Raw genomic sequence first — 26,933 nt, 5'->3', positions numbered from 1 at the left:
TCATCTGCTTTAGCTTGAAAGACGGTCAAAAAAATTTCCACTGTGGTTCTAAAGTAATACCCTCATAATGATGGGCCAATCAGATTACTCTGTGATTGTTCCCTCCCACTTTATATGGTTCTATGAAGGAGAAGCAGCTTCTCATACGAGTTCATTCTACTGCTGTATTAAGTGGACGAAGGAGAAAATGAAGTCTGTTCTTGTTTTTCTACTGACGCTCACACTTGCTCGTAAGTTTATGTCCAATCTTCTCGTCTAATTCTGATCTTTTAAGGGTTAATATGTTTTATTTTTAGCACAGAGCATACATGATCTTTCTCTGTTGTTAAACACTGACATATATTTATTTTCTTCAGGATGCACCATCTATGAGAACTTTGAGACAAAGACTGTTGGTGTTGGAGATGATGTGACTCTGACGTGTCCTCGTGATGCTTCTTTATCTTCAACCCAATTTTTCTGGCTCCGGCTCGTTTCTGGTGATTTGCCTGAGGTTTTGGGAGGAACCAATGCCATTGATTCTGACCTTGTTGAAGAAACTCCTGGATTCACAGCAAAAAAAGAGCCTGGAACATTTGTGGTGATTATTAATGGAGTAAAACTCAGTGACACTGGACTTTACTTTTGTGTGAAACGAGAGAGTATTAAAATGACAGTTTTAAAAGGAACATTTCTGCAGATTAAAGGTAAATAAAATGCACTTCAACTTCTTTAAAACAATACCTAACACCATTTATGAGAGCAGTCAACCAAATGTCCCCTGAATAAGGAAAAAACATACAGCATACTTTCTAGGATGTTTTTCTCTTAATTCTAAACTGCAGCTACTTTGAATATTTTTTAACAAATCCAGCATATTTACTTTGTGTTGAATTTATTCAGGACCAGAGCCCAGTATCACCTCAGTCGTTCAAGACATTTCACAGGATCCAGTCCACCCAGGAGACCTGATGACTCTGCAGTGTTCTGTTCTCTCTGAGTCTGAAAACAACACATGTCCAGGGAAACACAGAGTGTTCTGGTTCAGAGCCGGATCAGATGAAAATCATCCCAGTGTCATTTACACTCATGGAAACAGACCTGGAGGATGTGAGGAGAGTCCAGAGGCTCACTCTCCACAGAAATGTGTCTACAGCTTCTCAAAGACCGTCAACTCCTCCGACGCCTCGACTTATTTCTGTGCTGTGGCCGCATGTGGAGAGATATTGTTTGGAAATGGGACAAAGATTGACTTCAAAGGTAACTGCACAGCATTCAATATGAATCATTTTTTAACATTCATTTTCAAACAGTTGAATCCACCTGGAAGATTTTAGTGAAACATCTTAACACAATATGTTTTTATATGTTTTCAGGAGCCGACAATCAGACGGCCGTAATAGCTCTGTTTCTGTTATCAGCTGCTTTGGCTATAAGCTTGATTATTATAGCTTTCCTGATTCATATCATCAAGACTAAATCTTGTGATTCCAGCAAAGGTAACAGAACATTATCTCCAATAAATAAATAAAGTATTGAGCAAACATTAACTCTATATCTTTGTGTAAATTAAACGTTTGCATCTTTGTTTTTAATTGATATCACAGCTGCTGAAGTTCTGCAAACACATCCTGCAGCAGATCGACGACGCCAGCAGGTGAGATACTTCAGAAAAGATTCAACGAGAATCATTTGTTGGAATATTGTTTTGCTTTTTATAAGTTTATAGAAATATCTGCTCAGACTATTTTTTCTCAGGTAGCTGATTTCTAAAAGGGCAAAAGTTTCACCCTCATGTTGCTGTTGAAACTAAATTCATGATACATACTCTGCACAGCTTTATCAACAGCATACTGACTTCAAACTATTTTTTGTTATTTTCTCAGAGCGCTGAGGACTCGTTGGTTTATTCTGCACCGACTTTTTCTAAGATTAGAACGGACAAAAGAGAGAAGAGAAAAGTCAAAGCAGCAACAGAAGAGACGATCTACACCGGGGTCAGAACTCCTCCGACTGGCTAAATAAAAGATATGCTTAAAACATTAAATAATTGATTTGTATATTTTTAAAGACTGTGAGAAATGTAAAACCTTGCAGCAATGTGACAATAAGAAGAGAATATCCTTTGTAATTTTTGAACTGTGTATGATTTGACATGTTTTGACTCATCTGTGTTCAGTCATTGTTAGATTGGTTTTATCACCAAAGGTAGAGTATTAGCACCATAAACAATATATGCAGTCGTGCACTAAACTAAAGCTGGAAGCTGGCATGCTCACTCTGTGTTGGGTAATGTTTGGTCATACAAAGTGCACTGTAGTGGGGACAAACTACAGGAAAAAGAGGGAAAGTGGAGCAGCTTACCTCTGTTTGGTAGTGGAGTGGTCTCTGATGCAGTTACAGGAAAACTTCTTTTATGTATTTTTATTGAAGGGTTTTAAAACAGGATAGGATAAGATAATACTTTATTGATCCCCAGAGGGGAAATTCGGGCGTTGCAGCAGCACGGACAAGAAATTTCAAAATACACATTAAACAGATTAGATAAATAAAAATAAAAACAGGGGGTATATGCAAAATGAATGATGAAGTTAACTATGCAGGGAGTTGAGACAGTATTTGTAGAGAATGAAGAGATAAAGTGAAACGTGATGATTAAAGTGACTTGGTATGATAACTAGCAGCAAGTAATGTAAACAGCAGAGAAGAGAGGCAGTGTTGTACCACAGTAATGAGAGTGCAGTTATATAATATAATGTAGTATAATATAATATAATATAGTGCAATATGAACAATATAGTGTAATATAATGAAAGGTTATATAATATAGACTAATATAATAATATAATAAAATATATAGAATGTACAGTATTTATGTCTATATACATTGATGCTAAATAATAATAATAATAATAATAATAATAATAATAATAATAATTATAATAATAATAATAATTATAATAATAATAATAATTATAATAATAATAATAATAATAATAATAATACAATGTTAGTAATGATAATAATAATGAAGCAGGTCATGTGGGTAATGTTTTATGGGGGTGAAGTTTAGTGTCAGGATGGACTGTTATTGTTGTCATAGGCTGCTGTTGTACAGTCTGATGGCAGTGGGCACAAAGGAGCGCCTGAAGCGCTCTGTTTTGCACCTGGGGGGGATGAGGCGTTGGCTGAAGGAGCTGCCCATCTGCCACAGCTCACCATGTAGAGGGTGAGAGGGTGTCCTTCATCCTCCTCTCACCCACTGTCTCCAAACTGTCCAGATCAAGACCCACTACAGAGCAGGCCTTCCTCACCACCTTGTTCAACAAGATTAAGATTAAGATTTAAGATTTACTTTTATTGATCCCCGCAAGGGGAAATTTCAGTTTTTACACTCTGTAAGTCATGAACACACACATAGGTTGAAATATACACACACATGCACATACAGGATCCTATGGATATGCACTATGCCACAATAATGACAGAAACAGGCACTACATACATATACATTAAGACTAGACTTAAAACATTCTGTTTTGATAAATCTTATAGTAAGGGCTGGCGCAGGTATAGATGAGCTCGTAGTTATGCTGCTATAGGCTTAGACTACCTGGGGAACTGGCATCTTGAGCTCTTATCTCTCCCTCTCTCTCTCTCTCTCTCTGTGCATTCAGATCACATTACTGAATGTCGCTATCTGTTAATCTTAGTTACTAAGCACATATTTTCCTGAGCTCTCATGTTCCAGTGTCCTCTGGATCGTTGGTGGACAGCCTGCCTCAAGTTTCAGTAGATGGCTGTTCATCATGAGGAAAACAACGTTTTTTCTTGCCACTGTAACTTTGCTAAATGTTGCTAAGTGCTATGCTCATGATGGATTAACACTGGGTCTTTGTAATATAGCAAAGAGTAAGGGCTTTTACCTGCTTTTTGTAAAGTGTCTCGAGATAAAAACTTGTTATGAATTCACGCTATACAACAAAAGATTTATTTATTGATTGAAACAGCTACAGGATACCTCCTCAAATATTTAAGCATTTTGTCTGCTGGTCTAAAAGCATTGTGAAAAGTTAATCTGCACATCTGCTGTGAAAACAACAAGCAACGCTGCATATGCTGTGGTGGGTTTGTTGGGCTGCTTCTCTGCCATTTGACCGCCCTTTGAGGTTGTCTTCTCAGAACAGGCCTAACTATGAACTTCAACAGGATGTGAACAGAGGGGAGAGAAATACTAGCCTTCAGCAGGATCATTTCAGGGTGTGTTTGGTCATTTGCTCATTAGCAGTGCAGTTTTCTTTCTGTATTATGCCGTATTCCTTATAATTACATTGGTTCTTACGTATGCATTGTGCAGCACAGCTCCTCCATACTTTAAAAAATGTTGTTTTTATTGTGTTTAAAAGATGCAATTAAAGACATCTTAATACATGTAAAGGTATGTGAGGATTCAGTCACTGATAATGTGTGCAGGCTGCTGCTTAAACACTGCTCCCAGTTTAAGAGTAAACATGATTCAAGACCACAGTCTAACATCTCAACAATAGGCACCCCCACCCCTCCATCAGTCTTTTTTCTAAAGTAAGTTTCTATTTTAAAGATTCATAAAACAAAAACGTGTGATGTCATCCCTCTTGCCCTTTTAAAACACTAACACTTTAGAGCCGGTCGATGTTGACAGGCCTCAAACTGAGAGTGAGAGAACAAGTAAAGCCCCTCTGTGTTAACACCTCTGTTTGATGCCTGACCACAGCAGTGCTTAAGTTTCCATGTGTCATTTGTTTTTTTCAGCGCTGACTTTAAATGTCTGTTTCTGTCTAAGTGTTTGCATGCACAGCTCTGCACACAAAGGAAATAAGTGAGAATACTAGACATGATGAGCCTGGTAACACCACAAACCATGATGCATTGGTCTTGGTTTTAATTACTGCACATTTAAGAACCCTTTGGACAGCTCGCTTATTTCCTTTCTGTAAGGAGGTTTTTATAGTGATGAACCAGACTGCATTATGTTGCCTCACAAGGTCTCATGTTCATGTCTATTATCAATGTATAATCAGGTAACTCTCAGATTCTCCTGAATTCAGTCCTTCGGTCTGGTAGCTGATGAGGTGCCAGGTCATTCACTTCCGTAGCACTGCTGAAGTACCACTGAACAAGCCACTGAGCCACCTTAGGATATCTTCTTATTATTATTATTCTCATTTAAAATGTTGTAATTTTCTTCCTCTAATGAGGGCATGAGACAAACATTTTGAGAACCACTGACTTAGTCTGTCCATCCAGTCTTGATGATCTGCAGTCAAAGCAGCAAAGCATAATATGCGGATTCAAGCTTACCAATTTTAACCACAGCAGCAGGCCGTCCTCACCAACAAACCCAAGGAACCTACAAGACCTCTGAGCTCAGGAGCTCCCAGGAACATATGTGGTTGGTAACAAAGATTTACAGATAGCGACAGGCAGTAATATGATCTGTAAAATAGTCAATCAATCAATCAATTGTTATATAGTCAAATCACACAGAAACAACACACAAGATGCAAACACTTCTATGCATACAATAATGGTAAACATGAAAAAAGGATGGTGACCTCCTGGAAGCACAGGAGAGGAGGAGGAGCTCTGTTGTGGAGCATAAAAAAACATGAACTATTTAAAAACATGCATTGTTAAGTTAGAATGTTAAAAGTGTTAAAAATCCCAAACAGAGACACGTGAACAAGGTACAGTCTCAGTGATCATAGACTAGAAATTCAAACAGGCCGTCATAAGAGTTGGAAAACCTAGATGAGAGAGAATGTTTAAAAACTGTAAATTTGAACAAATAGAAACAGAGGTTCACTTTCTCGTCCTCTGCATCCATATGAAGCTGTTGTATGAAGTCGAAGTGAAACTTTAATCAATGTTTTTTATCTTTCCATCACTTCCTGCGCTAAACCACAGAGTTGAGGTTGGCAGACCTTAACCTGATGTATCAACATGCAATTAATGAAAAAAAAAGCGTTCAACATATAAATGTGATGTTTTGTTCCATGTTGTCTTTTTCCTCACCCTTAATGTGAAAGTAAATTCTCTTGATATATGATCCAAACAAGGTGAAATAACATCTCATTAAGGGTTTATGTTTGTGTCCTAGAGAGCTTCACCATAAAAACATCAGCTTGGTCAACAGTGCAAAGTCAAAGATGCTCTGTAGGCAACCTTAACATCACATTTATTCATCTCTCGTGTTTTCAGCGTCTGAAACCCTCCATGAAACCAAAGCTCTCGCTGGTTTTGTTTCATGTGTTTAGGTTGGAAAGACTCAACATTTCCACTGTTGTGGCACACAGTAGCATAATCACAAGCCAATCACGTTGCTCTGACACTGATCCCTCCCACATGCAATGATTTAATTACAGTGAATCATTTTACCTCGCAGTCAAAACATCAGCCGAGTGGATTCACCAGAAAATGCTGTTTGTGCTTAATGTGCTGATGATGCTCAGAGCGGGACGTAAGTGTACTCTCAAATATTCCTACACATGTAAAGAACTAAAGTTTAACGTTGAAGAAGAGAGCATGCACAAGTCTGTCATCTCTTATATTTATGTGACAGAATGTCTTTTCAGGATGCATGAATCATCCGTCCTTTGATGAAAAGACTGCTGCAGTTGGAGACGAGGTTGAAATGAAGTGTAAGCTTGACTCTACAGGAAGCTATTTCTGGATCCGCCTCGGTTCTGGAAACTTTCCTGAATACTTAGGAAAAGCAAATGGCTTGGATGTGAAGAATTCACGCATTACAACTATGGAACAACGAGATAAGGGAGGAGAATTTATTCTGCGTATGAGAAAAGCAGAGCTGAGGGATACAGGATTTTATTATTGTATGAGAACAAATCAACGAAACTTGACTTTTCTGACAGGAACAAACCTGACAGTTAAAGGTGAGCTAATTATAATTTACACTCATTTAGCTATTTGTAAAAGATTGTGTTGAGAGTTGACAGAATTACATTTAAAAATCAGATTTTAATCTCCCAGCAGCACAACCTGGAGACGCTGCAGTCCGTCCTCCTGATCCGGTCGGTCCGGGAGACTCAGAGAAGAAGCAAACCTGTCCAGGAGAACACAGTGCGTGCTGCTTCAGAGCCGGATCACATCAGTCTCATCCAAGATGGAATTTCACTCCAGAGAACAGTGTTAAAGGAAGTGAAAGGAACCCGGCTGGAGTCTCGATAAAGAAATGTATTTGCAGTGTCACTCAGAACTTCAGCTGTTCTGGTGAGGGGACTTACTTCTTTGCTGTGGACACATGTGAGGAGAAAACTTCTGGAAACAGATCAGACTCGGCCAAACAAGGTAAATGTTTCCTTGGTGTTTGAAATGATGAGTTCAGTGCCCTGACTTGTATTTACCTTAGTCTATGAAATAAGCCTTATTTTGGACAGTCGTCCAACTAAGACGAGCCTTTAGGTTCAGGTTCACTGACTTTATTGGTACCACTTAGGTTGCAGTGAGAATCACATATACTTCATAAAACACAGATGATACATAAAACAAATGCAAAGTGCAAATGCAAGGTACATTGGTAAAAGTGCAGCAGTGCATAAAGTGCAGTTTCTAATCGTACAATTTGATAAACAAGTTTATATGTAAAAGTTACTGATTGTAAAACAGTGTAACCCGTAACCCTAACCCAACAAATATATAATAATTTGATAAATAAATGAAGCATTAAAAAGCATGACATCAGCTTCCCAGCATGCTATCTCTGTCCCTCCATACAAGATCTTCATGAAATTACAACAACCACATCAAGCAGCAAAGAAGAAAAGCATCATACAGAGATATCCTTCGACTTGTTCTGCGTAATAACGGCTGCTGGGGGGTGCTGGTGGTGGAGTGGATGGTGTGCGTCCCCCCATGTGTTGGGGCTGTGGGCCTTCGGACAGCACACTGGGTTCGGGTCAGACCTGAGACTCCTTTCCCACGTGTCGTTTCCCTTTCTCTTTCTCTTTTCTTTTCAACTGTCCTGTCTCTACATTAAGGGGCACAAGGGGCCCAGAAAGAAATCTTTCAAGAAATAAAACAAGTTAGCTATTATTATTTAATTCTTTTTCAAACAAACTCTCCTGCACAGAAGATGGAAAATACTAAAAAAATTGTAAATAGCAACCAAAAAGAATATTGTGGATATCAATAAACAAATTAAGTTTCTAATGAAGAATTTTCTTTTGGTTTTTAAGATGGCATGGCTGGTATGCACACGAGCACAGGTTTAAGTTAATCTTTATTTTCTCCTGATTTTGTATCCACTAACTGATCAACACTAAATGCATGAGGGCCTGTAATTGAGACCTGGCTTCATTTGTCAAAACATGCAGCTACAGCAGGCTAGTTAAAGGGACGGGGCTTTAAACTGCAATGTTTAAAGCTTGATCCAAAGGCAACTGAAGTCTTTGATAGACGGCGTCCAGAGGGTGTTGAGTTGAGGCTGCAGTATGTCTATAACTCCCAATTTCCACATACTGTGTGCACGCCACAGTCTTCATTTGTTTCTGAATAGAAAGCCGACATTTTGTCGCAACTCGGAGACAAGTGTTCACATGGAACGCTAATTGTTCAGAATCTGCATACAATACAAATAGTGTCGTCTGCATAGAGATGGGCATGACAACCATTCAAAGAAGAAACAATATCGCTCATATACACAGTGAAAAGCATGGGGCCCGAGATTGAACCTTGTGGACAAGAGGACATTTCCTCCTTTACTACCTTTTCAAACAGTCCCCCTGTGGTCTAAATGAAACATCTGTGCTGTGCTTTGGTCAAAATAAAACATGAATCTGGGGCGCGCTGGCGGCGCAGTGGTTAGGGCACGCGTCCCATGTATTGAGACTCTCGTCTTGAGTGGGAGGCCCGGGTCCACCCATGGCCTCTCTCCGCATGTCATTCCCCGCTCTCTCTCCCTGGTTTCCGACTCTATCCACTGTCCTATCTCTGCATTAAAGGCACAAAAAGCCCAAATATAAATCTTTAAAATATAACATGAATCAAGCACCAGAGGAGGTTTGTGACCCTGTATAAACCAGCTCTCTCAGAACGCTCCGTTTTGGTGTGTGTGTCTCTTTAAATGCAATGAGCCCCCCCTGAGTTTTCCCAGTAGTCATCACTCCTCTGTAGAGTGGCAGACCTGCTCAAAAGTTTTGTTCTAGTCTGGGGGTGGAGTCCATGGGTGGAGATACCAGCAGATTGGAGGTTATTTTTTTTATCACAATCCCACTGTGACATCACAAGGAGAGCACATTAGAAACAGAGCATTTTTCTCTGTGTTGTAAGACTTATGCAGACCACAAACAAAGGACTGGATGGGTTTCTTTCACATGTTGTGGGTCAGTAGACTCTCAGGTTACCCAAATATATGTTCAAAAACACTGAACAAGTGAATTTTTCACAGCATGTCCCCTTTACATGAGTCTTAATCACTGATTACTTACTTTGATTCTTTTGCTTATTTTTGTTCCAGCAGTGAAGGAGGACTCAAAGACAGACCACCTGTTCCTCCTCCTGTTATGTGCTGCTTTGGCTATATGCCTCGTAATTATCGCCTTTCTTATTTATTCGATAAGAAAGCTCAAGAATGCATCTTGTGGTTGTTGCAATGGTAAGCAGAGTCCCTAGTACATCAATCAATTAAACGATTAAAGACGAAACTCAGTCTGTGTTTTTATTTCATGATACAGCTGACGTCGCTCTGCAGGGACGAGCAGAAACAGCCAGTGGTGATCAGCAGAATCAGCAGGTAAGTAAAGCCGAGAGAAGATGTCATGTAAATTGTCAACGCTGCTATCCCCTAACAATCCTCTTTTTAATTATTTAAGGTGGATGAGGACTCGTTGATTTATTCCGCACCAACCTTCACGAGCAGGAAATCTGGCAGAGCACGAACAAGAGATGTACAAACCGAGGAGAAAGAGAGCATCTATGCCCACGTCAGGATTGTCGAGGGGAAATGAAACTCTAAAAAAACTATTTACGACTTCGCTATGGACTGCTTGTGCCGTTTTTTGTCCGCGCTCTTTGGGGGGAATATTTGATTTGCAGGAGAAAGATGAGAATAGGCTTCCTTTTTGAATAACTTAAAGACGTGTTTTACTGCATTCATTTACATTTTTGTTGGGAAAATGAAACCCAATGATTCAAAATATCTGTTTTGTTTTCAGCAATAGACCCACAGCATAGAGAGCTCGTGTCCATGACAGCTTGTTTCACTGAGATGTGTTCACAGAGGTTAATACTAAGTGTTAATATGTTACCTTCTTCCATCGCCCACGTCTACACATATTTGTCACAAATGTTTACATTAAAATATGTTGATTAATTAAAGATTAACTAAACCCATGTTATATACATTTTATTGTTGAGTACTTGCATTACCTCAAATTTTTCCAAAAGTTATCAAAGCCAGGGAATCTGTAATTTTATAGTTGACATAGTCCGTGTCTTTTAGGCGACCGCCATGACAGACACGAAATGTTTATCGTTGTCAAGGAAACACCAGATGTTATGCCAAAGACCGCTGCATAAGCTAGCGGGAGCTGCAACTGAAAGCTGTCGTACTGTTGCTGTATGTGCTGCAGTGATAAAAACGTCATGTAAATTAAACTCAGATACATCATTGGAAAAACATATTCTCTTTTTCAGGTCGGTTTACTACGATCAACACAGAGTTCATTTTCACCAGGGGGGAGGGGAAGGGGGAGTAGCAGAGAGAATCATTCCCATGATTCCCCGCCGGCTTCGACATTATCTTTTCTTATTGTTTTGATTGAGAGCCCCCTGGTGGCGGATTTTACATACTGTGCGTTTAACAGCACTATGTGCAGTTAACGACCTTTGGTCGGTGCCAAAATGGACCAACTAATTTCCTACATATTGTTGCTTTAAACAACTGGGCCTTGTGGATGAAAAGTTTGAATTTGAAGATATATACTTTATTCTTCCCTGAGGTAAATTCTGGTGTTTACACTCTGTTATTGAGAGACAAACATAGGCCTAAATGACACACATGCACAAACAGGACCTGTGGACATGCACTAGTGGAGAGATGTCAGACACACTGCTATGCAGGGAGCGCACCAAATGCAAATGCTCATTAGCTCTGGTTCATGTAAGGTCAGTCTAAAAGGGAGCATTAGTTCAGCCTGACTTTTAAGACCTCTGAAGGATAACGATTTAAGAATCCTGTTCTTTAAATAAGCCACCCTGTTTATCTTCCAATATGTAAAAGATGTGAAGTATCACAGATGAGAACTGGAAACAGCAACTGCTGCTTCAAAGGAAGAAGCAATCACCAAGGGAAGGAAAGTGTGCAAAGGTCACAATCGCTCGTCTTTGGCTAAAAATGATGTAAGAGCTGTAATATGCTTCGCCAAGACCAGGCTGACACCTACATGACAGGATGTTCACTTTTTGTATGTATTCTGTGGTAACCAATCAGATCCATTTGACTGGTTTGACACATGAGCTTCATTTCCTTCACTTGCTGATGAACCAACACATTATCAAAGAAGAGACCGAGTCAAGATGAAGCTGTTTTGGGTTACTCTGCTTCTTTTTCAGCGAGGATGTAAGTAATCGTTTTCTCATTCTCAGCACGCCAACTGGAACCATCAGCAAGAATACACATCGTTCTCTGCATTTAATTGATGTGTTTTGATTCATCCAGGCACACATGTTCCAGTGACCACGGTTCAACTCGGTGAACCTGCGACCTTAAAATGTGCTCTGCCCAAAATCGAGATCAGCCACCGAGAACTGAGCTGGTACAAGCAGAGCAACTGGGATACTCTGACGTTAATGGTGACTGTGCGGAAAGCTATAAAACCCATCTTCTCACCAGAGTTCTCAGAGTCAAGATTTGAGGTCAAATATGACCACGACTCCAACAACCTGACCATCCTGAGAACGAGTGAAGAGGACGAGGGAATGTATCACTGTGCGGTCACTGAGTGGATCAGCAAAACTGAATGGAGCGGAACTTATTTGGTCGTCAAAGGTAACCATGTGATATATTTTTACACGTTTTACACGTTCAGAAGACGCTGATCTAAATCTGTGCTATATAGATGTGAAAAAATCTGCCCCTAATTATCTTATATTGACATCCAATATCACCTTCAGCAGCTGCAGCCCTGTTCATAAATATCAAATATGAAATCCAGTTTCCGAACTTTAACCCTTTAATAACACAAAACCTGATTTGAGAATACTAACAATGTGCACATGACAGGATCAGCAGAGAGATAATAAATGTGCTAAATGTAGCTTTACAATATTTTTATAGTTTGTTAAAACCATTCTGTATGTGAAATATACTCATTTGTCTTAACTGGAGTTCCATCGATGTTTGAGTGGTCATAACTCGGATAAACCAGCTCCACATTTACTCCATTTCAGTGCCAATCTGCCGAGTTTGAGTACAGTCAACCTTTTCTGCTGATCCTCATTTTAAACTCACATTAGTGTTACAATGCTGGATGCCCAAAGTAAACATGGGTAAAGTTTCAGATCAAGCATCTACATAAGCCGCTGAAACCTCTTACATTTACTCTCTTCTCCAAGCAATGGAGAACAGCCCTCCCCTTGCAGCCCTGCAGTGTTCTGCCCCCTAGAAGTTTTATAGAGAGCTGGCCAATCAGAAGAGAGTGGGCACTTGGGGAGGGGGACCTTAAAGAGACAGCAGCTGAAATGAAGCGTAAAGGCAGAGGCCCAATTCGAGGCTTGTTGTTTCCGTTACTTTATTACTTCAAACAGCAGGTGTGTGGTCTCATGGTCTCGCTGAATCGTCTCGTGTGTCAGAGGATTATGAAATGAAAAATGAGTCGAGACTGTCCTCATGTCTGTGGTCTCTCAGCTTTTTTATAATTAGATCAGATTTGAAAATATTCTGGTATAAAGTCAGCTCTATGCCATCAGAGCAGACCTTTTTTTTCTACATGAAACAACGTTTTTCTGTTTTGACCTCCTGGTCTGTTGGTTTCATGCAGGAAACACTGAGAGGACAACAGAGCTGAGAGTAGTTCAGGAGCCGACAGTCTCTGATCAGCTCCGTCCAGGAGACTTGATGTCTCTGCAGTGTTCAGTCCTCTCTGACCCGGACAGTAAAACGTGTCCCGGAGGTCACAGCGTGTTGTGGTTCAGAGCCGGATCACATGAATCTCGTCCAGACATCATCTACACTGCTGGAAACAGACGTGATGGATGTGAGGAGAGATCTGCCTCTCAGAAAAGCTGTGTTCATCACTTCTCTAAGAACATCAGCTCCTCTGATGCTGGGACTTACTACTGTGCTGTGGACACATGTGGACGCCTTTTATTTGGAGATGGGACCAAAGTGGACGTTGAAGATAACAGTATCAGTAAAACAGATTCAAGTGCCTAATTATGGCTTCATGGATAAATTGCATTTAACAATTTAATTTTAAAATCTTGTAATCAGGACGTTTTCTTCTAATTCTGTTTCAGGGAAGTTTTCACTGAAGGAAACCACAGTTACTTTTCTGCTCTGTGCTGCCTTGGCCCTCACGCTCATCGTTATAGCCTTCCTTATTCATGCCATCAAGACAAACAACAACGGTAATAAAGATTACTCTTGTTTCATTTTGATAAAATAATGTTTGATTCAAATGTTTCCTAATCTTTTTTTTGTCTCTCTCCTAATTTCAGCATCTGATGCTTTGGGAGAAAACTGTGATGTTTGGAGAAGACAGATGTTGGAGAGTTTAAAGGTAAGATTAAAGTTTATAAAACTACTGTTCTGACTTTATATTCATGTTGATTGTTCTCATCTCCTTCACTGTGTTGTTACAGAGAGATCAGGTTTATTCTGCCGTCGTCTTTACCGTGATGAAATCAAAGAAAGGAGCAAAAGCAGCGGAGAAAGAGAGGATCTACGCCGCTGTGAAGGCTTTTGAGATGGATCAGTGATTCAATAGGGTCTGCTTTTTAGCACTTAGTTCTGCATGGTCTACATAACAGTCGTCTTAAGATTCAAAGGGTGTAATGGCCTGTTTGATTGTTCTCAACATTTTATAAAGCATTCTGATTCACAATGTGTTGCAACATTTTAAAGACACACTTCTTCCTAAAAGTAGACAGCAGAGTATTTTCTGTGGTAGATCCAAATAGATGAATGTACTCTTAATTAGGGGTTGCACCTTCTTATTTGTTCTCTACTCCCACACGTCCTGTGCTGGGTTGCAGGAGGTCGAGAGACGCTGTTTAGATTGTTTTTTACAGTGTTTTTACTTGTTTGTCTTCAGTGTACATTACATAGACTGTAAATGTTACTTCACAAAGCACGGAGGGATGTCACCCGTCTGTTCCTGCAGGGGGCGCTGGAGTCCCATCGATGGCGGTCTCCATGCTGGAAATGCTGTCTCAGTCTAACTTTCAGTCAACCTAACGACAGGCTGAGAGCTGGAGCTGAGGCGGGTTTTAAACCTCCTGACAAACCGTTACACCGCGCCCACCTGTCAATCAGGTCAGCTACACGCCTTATTGTGAATAACTCTTATCCTTCATCAAATCAAAACTGATGAGTCATCAAAACATTCACCCCCCGTACAGTGTGTGTCCATGGAGACATGAGCTAATCACACCTATTTGGTTTTTTGAACCAGGCTGTAAACATGTTCATCTCTGCTGTAAAAACAGGCTTTTTAGAATGGGTGTGTATGTGACTTCCTGTGTTCCTGCAGCCAGCCTCTAGTGGACACTCCAGGAACTGCAGGATTTTATACTTCAGCATCAGCTTCATTTTTTAACACCAGAGGATACCGCTTGGTGCAGCCTCAAACTGTTCAAGAGGTCGCAGGGTTAAAAGACGGCAGAGGTTGTTATAAAATGATTTAATGTTTAATTTGAAGATGATCTGAAGCTTAAACTCTGTAAATAAATAAACATATGTTTCAATAACTTGTGGAAGATCAGATCATTCCGTGTGTGTGTGTGTGTGTGTGTGATAAGTAAATCTTCTTGCTGATACAGTCCTTGATATTATTGCATGCTGACAGGTCTCATCTGATTGCAGGTTAAACATTCTGTATTTTCTTTTATACTGCTTGTGATTTTTTTTCATGATTATTTTGTTAAAAAAAGATGTTGAAATGTGGATTAAATTAAAGTTAAATCCTCTATTATTTAAAATACTGAAAAGATCTGCAGTAAACAAGCACTCATGAGGTGAAAGCCTGGTCCTGGTGGAAATCAAGAAGAGAGAGAGTAGGGTATGACATGCGGGAAAGAAGCCACAGGTTCGGAATCGAGCCTGGTCCGCCCGCTTGGAGGACCATGGCCTCTATACATGGGACACGCGCACTAACCACTGCCCCACTGCCCCACCTGCTCCCCACTTTTTTGTATTTTGTATTTTAAACGAGTGTCAAAGTTGGAATTCAGACTTCAGAGGGGCGTTCCTGATGACGTATCAGTAACTCGGAGTTTCCGACTTCCTAGATCAAATTGAACGCACCATCTGTAGTCAGAAGACTAGAAAAGGTTATACGACCTCAAGTCTTACACTTCCTGGTCAATTCGTCATACGTCATTTCCTTCCTTGTGTCCCTGAGCCTCAAATGGTCTTTGTGAACTTCTGTGTTTTAGTTCCCTGTGTTCGGATTTTGATGGACTTTGTTTGTACCTTTGCAGAATAAGTTTAGTATTTGCATTTTGCCTTTTTGTAAAAATTAAATCTTTAGTTTTCGTATCTGCAATTTGGTCCCACTCTTTGTTTTTCCAGGAACTGTCAGTCTATGGCGAATTTGCACCACGTTTTTTAAAAAAGGCTTTAAATATCAGAATGATGGTATTTAATGCAGTTGGAGTTTTATATAGTCAAATTTGGTTGTAATAATAATACTTATCCTAAATTAATTATGAATATAAATTAAAAAATATTATTAACCAAGTTTAATTGATTTGGGGCACCACTCTGAGATCAGAGAACAAATAACCAAATATCCCCAACATCAGTCTCAAATTATTTAATTAATTACTAATATAATTAATTATTAATTATCTTTATTTAATAAATTGAAGGCGTGGAATCCGTACACAAGCCTTCGCACACAGCTTGTATCACAATGCAAATATACCAGCAATCACAAACAACTGCTCTTTAAATTATAAAAGAGTTTATTTAACAAAGCCACATCAAGTCAATCAATGCACACAGATGCAGATGAGTTTTGATGGCGGCGACAGTCCCTTACGGCAAGAGTGGCGTTGATGTGTTCTCCATTCGAGTGGGAAGACGTACGTTGATGTCCTTTTCGTCGCAGGGTAGTCATGATGTCATGGACACTCCTGGAAGTTGTCTTCCAGATCAGCCTGAGTTTTTCTCGTGTGGATGCATCAGGTAAATCACAGAGGCACAGGTTGATCTCTCCGAGGTACTCATCGATGCAGCAGTTATCTGGATCAAACCGCTCTATATCCTTTGCCATAGATTCCATGAACCTTGTGTGCATTCTTTGAAATCTGGGTAATAAGGCTCATTGCAAGTCTTCTGATGATTTGATATTCCTCAGCTGGGGGCTGAGAAGTCACCCCATTTCCCATGTGGTGATTCAAACCTGTGAAGGTGTGAAAAGATGTCACAGTTGGGGCATTTTCCAAAAACTATCTCGCCCACCAACAAAATCAACTAACCCCTAACCCACCCACAACACTCTCTCGCCAGCCCTCAAAACCAACTGGGCAACCCACAAAAGCTAGTGACCCACCCAAGAAAAACAACTAGCCCACCAACAAAACCAACTGACCCACCCAAAAAAAACAACTAGCCCACCCACAAAACCAACTGGCCCACCAACAAAACAAACTAGCCCACCAACAAAAACAACTGACCCACCCACAAAACCAACTGGCCCACCAACAAAACAAACTAGCCCACCAACAAAACCAACTGACCCACCCACAAAACAAACTAGCCCACCAACAAAACCAACTGACCCACCCAAGAAACAAACTAGCCTACCAACAAAATGAACTGACCCACCCAAAAAAAACAACTGGCACACCCTCAAAACCAACTAGCCCACCCACAAAACCAACTGGCCCACCCTCAAAACTAACTAGCCCACCCACAAAACCAACTGGCCCACCAACAAAATCAACCTGCCCACCCACAAAACCCACTGACCACCAACAAAATCAACCTGCCCACCCACAAAACCAACTGGCCCACCAACAAAACAAACTAGCCCACCAACAAATTCAACTGACCCACCCAAAAAAAAACAACTGGCACACCCTCAAAACCAACTGGCCCACCCACAAAACAACTAGCCGACCCACAAAACCAGCTGGCCCACCCACAAAACCCACTGACCACCAACAAAATCAACCTGCCCACCAGCAAAACCAACTGGCCCACCCAAAAAAAACAACTAGCCCACCCACAAAACCAACTGGCCCACCAACAAAACAAACTAGCCCACCAACAAAACCAACTGGCCCACCCACAAAACAAACTAGCCCACCAACAAAACAAACTAGCCCACCAACAAAACCAACTGGCCCACCAACAAAACAAACTAGCCCACCAACAAAAACAACTAGCCCACCCACAAAACCAACTGGCCCACCAACAAAACAAACTAGCCCACCAACAAAAACAACTAGCCCACCCACAAAACCAACTGGCCCACCAACAAAACAAACTAGCCCACCAACAAAAACAACTAGCCCACCCACAAAACCAACTGGCCCACCAACAAAACAAACTAGCCCACCAACAAAACCAACTGACCCACCCACAAAACAAACTAGCCCACCAACAAAACCAACTGACCCACCCAAGAAACAAACTAGCCCACCAACAAAACCAACTGACCCACCCAAGAAACAAACTAGCCTACCAACAAAACCAACTGACCCACCCAAGAAACAAACTAGCCTACCAACAAAATCAACTGACCCACCCAAAAAAAACAACTGGCACACCCTCAAAACCAACTGGCCCACCCACAACACCAACTAGCCGACCCACAAAACCAACTGGCCCACCCACAAAACCAACTAGCCGACCCACAAAACCAACTGGCCCACCCACAAAACCAACTAGCCGACCCACAAAACCAACTGGCCCACCAACAAAACCAGCTGGCCCACCCACAAAACCCACTGACGACCAACAAAATCAACCTGCCCACCAACAAAACCAACTGGCCTACCCAAAAAACCATCTCGCCCAACCACAAAATCAACTAGCCCAACCACAAAACCAACTGACCCAACAACAAAACCAACTAGCCCAACCACAAAACCAACTGGCCCACCAACAAAAGCTAGTTACCCGCCCACAAAACCAACTAGCCCACCAACAAAACCAACTGGCCGACCCACAAAACACAAAAGATTGTAGCTTGCCACTGTCTTATGCAGGGGTCGCCTTAAGTTTGACATACGCTCAAACACATACAAATAAATATAAATTATTTAACCTTTCGTAATGCACCAATCATATCTACTTTATACGACGAAATAATAGAAAAAATATCTTAATGTTTTAATTACACAAAAAGAAGATTTATGTTCAAAGTCAGAATTGTTAAGTACTTCAAAATTTTTATGCACAATCCTGCACAGTCTAACTTGCAGATATACATTAACCGGTTAGTTCTTTGCAAGTAAGGCAGAGTGCTTTACCTTCCTGAGCACCTAACGTATGAAATATATGTGCAAAGTTTTTATTTACAATTAAAGTACATACAAAAGAAAGTATGCTACACTGATTTGTAAAGAAAACTACTAGCCTTGTAAAAATAAAAACCTAACGATTGCTTTAAACATAATTCCCACCCTTGACAGGGCAAATGTTTAAGGATTTTTGAGGTGACCAATGATATTTCTATGTCTCTGCCCTTAGACACGCCTCTGATTCTGATATTTAAAGCACAATCAAGAACAAATCTCCGTCGGCTGGGAAGTGCAAAACAAGCTTATAATGTGTAAAAAACATTTCAAAACTTGAGGACAAATTTACACTTAAATAATCGCCTCAAACTCTAATAAAGTAGCACAACATGGGGGCGCTTGATAGCCTAGTGTTTGTGTTGTACGCCCCGTGAACAGAGGCAATAGCTCTCATCACAGCGGCCGTGGGTTTGAGTCCAACCTCGGCCCTTTGCTTCATGTCATCCCTCACTCTCTCCTCCCAGCATTTCCTGTCTTTCCTCAGCTGTCCTATGAAAAAAAGGCAAAAGGCCCCAAAAAATATCATTGAAAAAATAAGGAGCACAACATGATATGAAAATGGAAAGACATAGTTTATTGTGAAAAAGTGAGATTCAATAGAAATACAATTTGTTTTGTCTAATTTTTTGTCTAATCTCCAATCTGGTTATACCGCCGTTGTTGTTTGTTGTCTCTACCGTCGTGACTCTGTCAGTTCTGTCTCGTGTCATTTGCTGCACTGGCCCACCAACAAAACTCACTGGCCCACCAACAAAACCCACTGGCCCACCAACAAAACCCACTGGCCCACCAACAAAACTCACTGGCCCACCAACAAAACCCACTGGCCCACCAACAAAACTCACTGGCCCACCAACAAAATCTACTGGCCCACCAACAAAACCAACTGGCCCACGAACAAAACCCCCTGGCCCACCAACAAAACCAACTGGCCCATCAAGGAACCCACTGACTCACTCACAACACCATCTGGTCCTTTACACCTAGTGCTCTAATCGTTAAATTAAATGTGACCATGTTTTTGCTGTATTAGCCCCAACTCTCTGGAATCAAGTCCCACAAACCATCAGCTCTGCAGAATCTTTGGACTGTTTCAAGAAACATCTAAAAACTCAGCTGTACAGCCAAGCCTTCATGTTACTCCCAAACTCTTTCTTGTGCTTCAATTGTTTCTGTTTTTGTCTAATTCTTATTTTGCCCTGTTGGATGTTGTGATTCATTTATGTAATAATGTGCTATGTAAATAAAGTTTTGCCAACTTACTTTTGAGCCGATGAGTCGTTGCCACCAGAACAATGGTTATATAAATTGTTTTTAAAAAGTTACACACAGTCCAGCTCTGATTAAAACAACCAAACAGTAAAGAGACATTTCACACTTCACATAATGTCATGTTGGAAAATATATCCAGCTTACAAAAGAGTTTATTCATAAAAATGAAACAAGGAGCTGGGGTATCACAGCTGGAACCTACAGAGAGGATACCATCAAGGCTATCATCACAAGCAGTTTGGGAATAAGAGAGTCCCTTTTCCTTTTCAGAACCACTAAAATTCATAAAAAGAAAAATGGTTCAGTCGTCTCTGTGTAGTCAAATGGTTCCACAAAGCCAACAGTTTTCATTAAGAACAAAGAAATCTCATCATGTTTACATTTCGTTTGTCAGGTCCAGTACCTTTCGTTGAATTGTACCACTTTTAAAAAGATGTCTTATATTGTGATAAATAATACATAAAGAGCAGAGGACATTTGTTTCCATCATAGTCAAAATCGTACATTCAGATTCCATTCAAATGTTTACAATAATGGAGCTCATAAGAGTAAAATGATCTATTCTTGGTCCAACTAGGCCGCTTCTGTCTGTACGTGTCAATAAATCCATTCATAGACTTTCTCCTACACCGGAGTATGTACAATCCAGCGACTGCTCCCTCGCAGCCGTCCATCTTTTAGCTTTCCTAGCTGCAAAATCCAGCGCTACGTAGTTCAGAGCCGCCTCGTCAGCATCCTGTAAAAGATCATTTTGACTTTGAGATGTTTGAGCCAGGATCATAAAATCAATAATATGAAACTGTTTACTACAAACGGTAGACGTTTAGTCAGACTAAAACTGTTACACAACTGTCACCTTTTGTTTATAATAGTGACTCTGACCATGAAGTAGAACTTATTTTAACCTGAACCACAATTTTTTTTACAGCTCTAACCAAACCTTTACCACAGCTACGTAAGATCAGATATAGGACCATGTTTAAACTCTGGAGCTGTCCTGTCCATCGAGGCATTAAATGTACGACGAACAAAGATTTCTGATGTTTAAAGTTGAAGAGCTGTTAAACTTGACTTTGACTCCTAGGTCCTCCTGTAAGCCCTCCTGTCCGCTTGAGGCTGGCTCCAGGAACCCAGGAAGTCACATACACACAACAGGAAAAAAAGCAGTTTTTACAGCATAAATTAACGTGTTTACAGCCTGGCACAAAAAAACCAATAGGTCTGATTAGTCATCACTGGCACACACTGCAAGGGGGGTCCATTTTGATTCTGAAAACAATCCATAGTTAGGCGCTTAGCTGACATGATTGACAGTTGGGCCTGATGTAATGTTCCAGCTCCAGCTCTCAGCCTGTTGTTAGGTTGACTGACAGTTAGGCTGAGACAGCATTTCCAGCACGGTTGGCTGCTGCCGATGGGACTCCAAAGCCCCCTGCAGAAACACTCAGGCTTCGTCCATTAACATTTAGTCTATGGCTAACACTGATAGTCGGACGCGACCTGAGAGCTCACACTGTGCAGGTAAAACTAGAAAGGAACATTTACTGTTGTCAATATAAACTCCCGCAGATGGAGGTTAGTTTTAGTTGTCTCATATGCACGGCACACAAAATGTGCTTTCTCTCTCTTACACACACAATCTGCATCATCGTTCAACACAAGCTAACTAGCAGCTAAACCAAAAATCCCTGTCAGCTGGAGGTCTGCAGATATTTCTGCCATTGTTTCTTTCATGATAGGAGACATATGAAAAGGACATTTCTGCTGTTGCCATGGTGATTTACGAAACCGTCCGTCAGTTTGTGCAGGTGAAATCATGGGGGAAAGTCTTCGAGTCTGGGAATCTTCTCAGTCCTATGACCAAAATATCAAAAATGTCAGAAATTCAATTGAACAGTGATTGGACGTCGTGCCTCATTGAACACTGCAGGACTGACGCCTGGTGATGAGGCTGAAATTTGGCCTAAATTCTAAATGAATTGTACGACTCAAAAATGGGGCCTAAATTGGCCTGAAAAATGGCGGGCTTTAGGGGGTTAAAACTATAGATGACTGATTATACTTAGAAGACATGCATTGAAAATTAAATGTATCTCATCTCTACAGCTGGTGTCGTTATTTTCATAAGTCCTTCTGGTTTTGGCACTCAGATTAAAAAATGCTCCCCCAACACCATCAGTGGATTTACACGTATCCACTGTGCAACAACCACCTGTTCCAACTCACGTTAAGCTGTACAATATATGAAAATGCTCCCCCAACACCATCAGTGGATTTACACGTATCCACTGTGCAACAACCACCTGTTCCAACTCACGTTAAGCTGTACAATATATATATATATACTATATATATATAGTATATATATATTACATATACCTCGTTATTTGGTTGATCTTCAGCTGATCTGTGACGTTCGCCTTGATTGGACGCAGTTTTTTCTCCTGTTGATAAAAGCGAGAAGTGATGGCATCACAGATACATTTAATATCAAAGACTGTTTAGAAAAGTGTTTGTTCATGAGCAGAGGTGGGAGCAGTCCTTTAAGCGTTAATGTGTTAACAAAGACGTTAACTTCGATATCACTTTATTCTGTTGATTTTTATCTGAAATGAAAATAACGTTAACGTCATAGCCTGTAAATATTAAAGGATGAACCCGGGGGCGCTGGAGTCCCATCGATGGCGGTCCCATCTACCCATCATTTGTTTTTTTGAACCAGGCTGTAAACATGTTAACAGGCTTTTAGAATGGGTGTGTATGCAACTTCCTGTGCTTCTGCAGCCAGCCTCTAGTGGACACTGGAGGAACTGCAGGATTTTACACTTCAGCATATGCTTTATTTTTTTAACATTGGAGGATGTAGCTTGTGTTTAACGAATGTGTGCCCAGCTCTGCTCATGATGACTTTGTTAATGTGTTGAACAACCTGAACTTACCTTTGCACTGTTTACACACGGGCCTTTGGTTTCTGTAGAAAATGAGAGCAGCCGTCACAAACACGCTGTAGGGCAGCAGTGTCCCAAAAGTGATGTAAAACGGCCACGGTTCTTGTTCTGAAATGAAAAGATTTAAACCACAGGAGACAGCGCTTAACCTTAAATCGCTTTTACATGATTATAATTTATTAACAGGTGTCAACATATCAAAACTGCTAATGTTCATGCAGATCGAGCTTATTCCCTGAACCTCTTCTAGAAAAACTAAAAGCAATACTGTGCCTAGGCTGAAATCATAACTATTATTATCACGAGGAAGTCTCAAGGCTTGTTCATAAACTGTCTGAACAGAGGTATGAACAGAGGTATAAACAGAGGTATGAACAGAGGTATGAACAGAGGTATGAACAGAGGTATAAACAGAGGTATAAACAGAGGTATGAACAGAGGTGTGAACAGAGGTATAAACAGAGGTATAAACAGAGGTATGAACAGAGGTATGAACAGAGGTATAAACAGAGGTATAAACAGAGGTATAAACAGAGGTATGAACAGAGGTATGAACAGAGGTATAAACAGAGGTATGAACAGAGGTATAAACAGAGGTATAAACAGAGGTATAAACAGAGGTATGAACAGAGGTATGAACAGAGGTATGAACAGAGGTATGAACAGAGGTGCACAGGCTTTGATGGGACAAAAAGGAGTGCAGGAAAAGGACTTTTCAACGGTCTGCTTCTGTCGCCCTTACACACACTAACAGTTGTTCTTAACCTTTGTGGCTTGTAACAGTCGGTATGAAATGTGCAGAAGAGTCGCTGCATCACAAACAGACGGCTGTTAGAAATTGAAGACGATCTTACGGCCTGTAGAGATTTCAAAAACTGTATTTCAGCAGAATAAGGCCAAAAAAAAAACTTTGTGGGGCGCTGGTGGTGCAGTGGTTAGTGCGCGCTCCCCATGTATGGAGGCTGTCGTCTCAAGCGGGCGGCCCGGGTTCACATCCCACCTGTGGCCTCTTTCCCGCATGTCATTCCCCTCTCTCTCTCTCTCTCTCTCTCTCTCTCTCTCCCTGATTTCCGACTCTATCCACTCTATCTCTCCATTAAAGGCATAAAAACCTCAAAAATAAATTTAAAAAAAAACTTTAAAAAAAACTTTGTGAAAGTATCATGGAGATGTTTTTCTTGCACAGTTCCTGAAGGTAACATAACAATACATGCATGATGACTTAAATAAGAATATAAAACATACGTGTCTTCACTGTAGTTCCTTCACCAAACAGGATTTGTCCACATGTGAGCACAGCGCAGTAGTACGTCCCGGCGTCAGACGAGTTGTGTATGGTTTTGGACAGATTGTAGACACAGCTTCTCTTCTCTTCTTCTTCACTTCTGTGGCTTTGAGTGTAAATAACAGCTGGATGAGCTTCTCCTGCTGCAGCTCTGAACCAGTACACACTGTGTTCACCTGGACACTGCTCTCTGTTTTCTTTGGACTTGGAGAGAAGTGAACACTGGAACTTCACTGAGCCGCCCGCCTGGACCGACTGCGCCTCCGGTCTTTGTTTCACATAGACCAGGTTCTGGTGGTTTTTATGATCTGTGTGAGTCACAGTGAAGCAGGAATTAGCTCATGATATTTGGGGCACAGATGCAGACAAAGAACAAACTGTAATGAGCATACTTTACCATTCACCGCTAAGAGAGTGCTGTTAATAACCTTCATTTCGTACGCCGTTCCAGCTTGACAGAAGTACGTTGCTTCATCTTCTTTGCTTACATTTCTGATGTTGAGAAAATACAGATTCTCCTTGACTGTGACAGTGTGTCGAGAGTTTTTAAATTGTTCTCCAACTTTTACGTTTCCAAAACTTCCTGCCGCAACCGTTTGGACCATGTATCCGAACTTGAGCTTAAACCAGTAAAACAATCCGGCTTTCAGACCGGTGATTGAACATGTCAGGTTAGAATCCTCACCAGGTTCAACCACAGTCATAGAGATCTGGTGCTGCATGTCCACAGTTTGAGCTGAAGACAGGAGAGAAAAATCACATCAGATGTTATGAGACGGCAGCAGAAAGCGTGTCAGGGTTAGATCATTGATCTCAAATGTTTCATGTTCTCATTTGTTTCAGAAAGTCTTACACATTATACTTACACAAAGCACTGAGAAGAATCAAAGCAGCAAATCTTCCAACCATTGTGCTACAGCACCCTTGTTGCACAACTGAAGTCTCCCACACAGATGTCAGACTAAGTCACAAGGTGATCAAGGTTTTCCAAAGAGCAAATCATACTGATTGGCTAACACAGAAAATGCACTTCCTGTTCTAATGTTGCAACCAAGTGACCCATTTCAGCTGATCTACCATCGAGAGCTGTTTGTGTTTCTAACTGGCAGAGCGGCCTCATATTTCTGAAGTTATATTCTAACATGATCAACACTTTAAAACTAAATACGATGACATCAATGTGGATGTTTCTGTAGGATGTTCAATGTGTGACACTTTAACACACAAAGATGCTTTTCAGATTAAGCTCCAAACAAGCCTTTGGTTGGGCATGTTGCTTTTTAATCTGTAATTAAAGCACCTATTATAGCTGTCATGCAACGTCACACATGGGCGGGCATGAAAGGCTTCCAGAGAAGTATTCAGTCTCAGTGTCCAAGTACGTGTTTGAACTAATTTTATGTGTTAAAGGTGACATATCCACCTCCTCTTCTTCAGTTTAAATAAGTCTCAGAGCTCCTCAAAACATGTGTGTGAAGTTTCTTGTTCTAAATCCACTCTGATCCTGTATTTGATCATGTCTATAAACCCCTCTATTTCAGCCCTGCTCAGAACAGGCTGTTTCTGTGTCTGTACCTTTAAATGTAAAACTAGATGTGATGAGTCTATTCTTAGATTTTACTGACCCTCTTGTTCTCCAGCCTTCACCTGGTCCATGACGCAAATGTCTGACGCCATCCTTTGAACTGTGCACAGATCTTGAGCCATGTGCACTCTGACTAACGGGTCTATTTCCTTTGCAGTCAAGCATTTACAGTAAAGTTAATCTTCAGATGAAACCACATGTTCTTTAACACTTCTTTGAAGGTGAGAAAAGGGTGCAGCTCAGATTACACTTGAAGGAGACTGACTGCTGAAGACCTGCTAAAATATATTCTACAGCTACACCTTAACTTAGATGGATGGATGGATGGATGGATGGATGGATGGATGGATGGATGGATAGATAGATAGATAGATAGATAGATAGATAGATGTATTTGAAAACATGTAAACACATACATGACAGGCCGATCATATCAGGCTGCATATAAGAAAAATAGATTGTCAAGGATCAAAATACACAAAAAAGCCAGAGGGCTTATTTCCATTGTGGTCCTCTATCACAGTACAAGATGGCAGATCGAATAAGGTGTCAGGCAAGTGACCTTAAATGGTTGATGACGTGTTTAAGGGTATAAAGCTGAGGAAAATAATAGCTGTTATCATGTTTGATTTCTCTGCAGCTTTTGATATAATTGTGTGTAAATGTTATGGTTTTTGTCAAATTACATTATCATGGATGACTCGTTATGTGAAGCTGAAGAGGATCGGTGTTAGCACTCACACCGGGGACAGTGGACGCAATGGGACCAGGTACCTGAACCTCTACTTTCTTGGAAAGATCTCTTGGGTACAGATCAAGGCAGGCTTCGTGCTTTGGCAGACCTTTTGACAAACACTCGTTACCTCAGGGTTAAGATTCTTCCTGCAAGTAGTGTGAAGCAGCTCTTTGTAACCCTGAAACACAAACTGGATCAATCAACCAATCTTTATTTGTTTAGCGACAATTCATAACAAGTGTTATCTCGAGACACTTTACAAAAGAGCAGATACAAGACCTTACTCATTGCTATATTACAAAGACCAAGCGTAAACCATCATCAGCACTTAGCAACATTTAGCAAAAGTTACAGTGGAGAGGAAAAAACTTCCTTTAA

The 26,933-nt window shown here is 40.7% G+C and overlaps 2 protein-coding genes and 1 long non-coding RNA gene across 3 annotated transcripts; 2 read left to right on the top strand and 1 right to left on the bottom strand.

Moving 5' to 3' along the window:
* The first annotated feature begins 1,353 nt into the window (after positions 1 to 1,353).
* LOC109978054 (uncharacterized) lies at positions 1,354 to 2,293 on the top strand. The gene is made up of 3 exons (XR_010666951.1): positions 1,354 to 1,478; positions 1,587 to 1,636; positions 1,866 to 2,293. It is a non-coding gene; the product is annotated as an uncharacterized lncRNA (long non-coding RNA).
* Positions 2,294 to 6,372: 4,079 nt separating this feature from the next.
* LOC109980137 (uncharacterized) lies at positions 6,373 to 15,027 on the top strand. The gene is made up of 12 exons (XM_065959072.1): positions 6,373 to 6,478; positions 6,594 to 6,911; positions 6,994 to 7,326; positions 9,494 to 9,631; positions 9,711 to 9,769; positions 9,849 to 9,981; positions 11,495 to 11,596; positions 11,696 to 12,025; positions 13,017 to 13,388; positions 13,495 to 13,605; positions 13,696 to 13,757; positions 13,840 to 15,027. The coding sequence occupies exons 1-12, from the start codon at positions 6,436 to 6,438 to the stop codon at positions 13,954 to 13,956; spliced, it is 2,118 nt and encodes a 705-aa protein (XP_065815144.1). The 5' UTR covers positions 6,373 to 6,435; the 3' UTR covers positions 13,957 to 15,027.
* Positions 15,028 to 20,113: 5,086 nt separating this feature from the next.
* On the bottom strand, positions 20,114 to 25,619 carry LOC109975832 (uncharacterized). Its single transcript, XM_065959097.1, has 6 exons — positions 25,101 to 25,619; positions 24,632 to 24,970; positions 24,195 to 24,542; positions 22,941 to 23,057; positions 22,381 to 22,445; positions 20,114 to 20,737 (listed from the first exon to the last, which is right to left on the bottom strand). Exons 1-6 carry the CDS (start codon positions 25,141 to 25,143, stop codon positions 20,612 to 20,614), a joined length of 1,038 nt encoding a protein of 345 aa, XP_065815169.1. The 5' UTR covers positions 25,144 to 25,619; the 3' UTR covers positions 20,114 to 20,611.
* Positions 25,620 to 26,933: the final 1,314 nt, after the last annotated feature.

The sequence above is a fragment of the Labrus bergylta genome, chromosome 9 (genome assembly GCF_963930695.1).
Source record: "Labrus bergylta chromosome 9, fLabBer1.1, whole genome shotgun sequence".
Lineage (NCBI taxonomy): Eukaryota > Metazoa > Chordata > Actinopteri > Labriformes > Labridae > Labrus > Labrus bergylta.
Note: the sequence above shows the minus strand (reverse complement) of the source record. Positions and strands in the feature narration are given on the sequence as shown.

Excerpts from the sequence above, each read along its gene's own strand:
- LOC109975832 (XM_065959097.1), bottom strand. The coding sequence starts at position 25,143 with ATGGTTGGAAGATTTGCTGCTTTGATTCTTCTCAGTGCTTTGT. Across the intron at positions 24,543-24,631 it reads CACTCTCTTAGCGGTGAATG|ATCATAAAAACCACCAGAAC; the intron begins GTAAAGTATGCT and ends TGACTCACACAG. Across the intron at positions 23,058-24,194 it reads AGGAACTACAGTGAAGACAC|AACAAGAACCGTGGCCGTTT; the intron begins GTATGTTTTATA and ends TTTTCATTTCAG.
- LOC109980137 (XM_065959072.1), top strand. The coding sequence starts at position 6,436 with ATGCTGTTTGTGCTTAATGTGCTGATGATGCTCAGAGCGGGAC. Across the intron at positions 9,770-9,848 it reads GTGATCAGCAGAATCAGCAG|GTGGATGAGGACTCGTTGAT; the intron begins GTAAGTAAAGCC and ends TAATTATTTAAG. Across the intron at positions 13,389-13,494 it reads CGTTGAAGATAACAGTATCA|GGAAGTTTTCACTGAAGGAA; the intron begins GTAAAACAGATT and ends ATTCTGTTTCAG.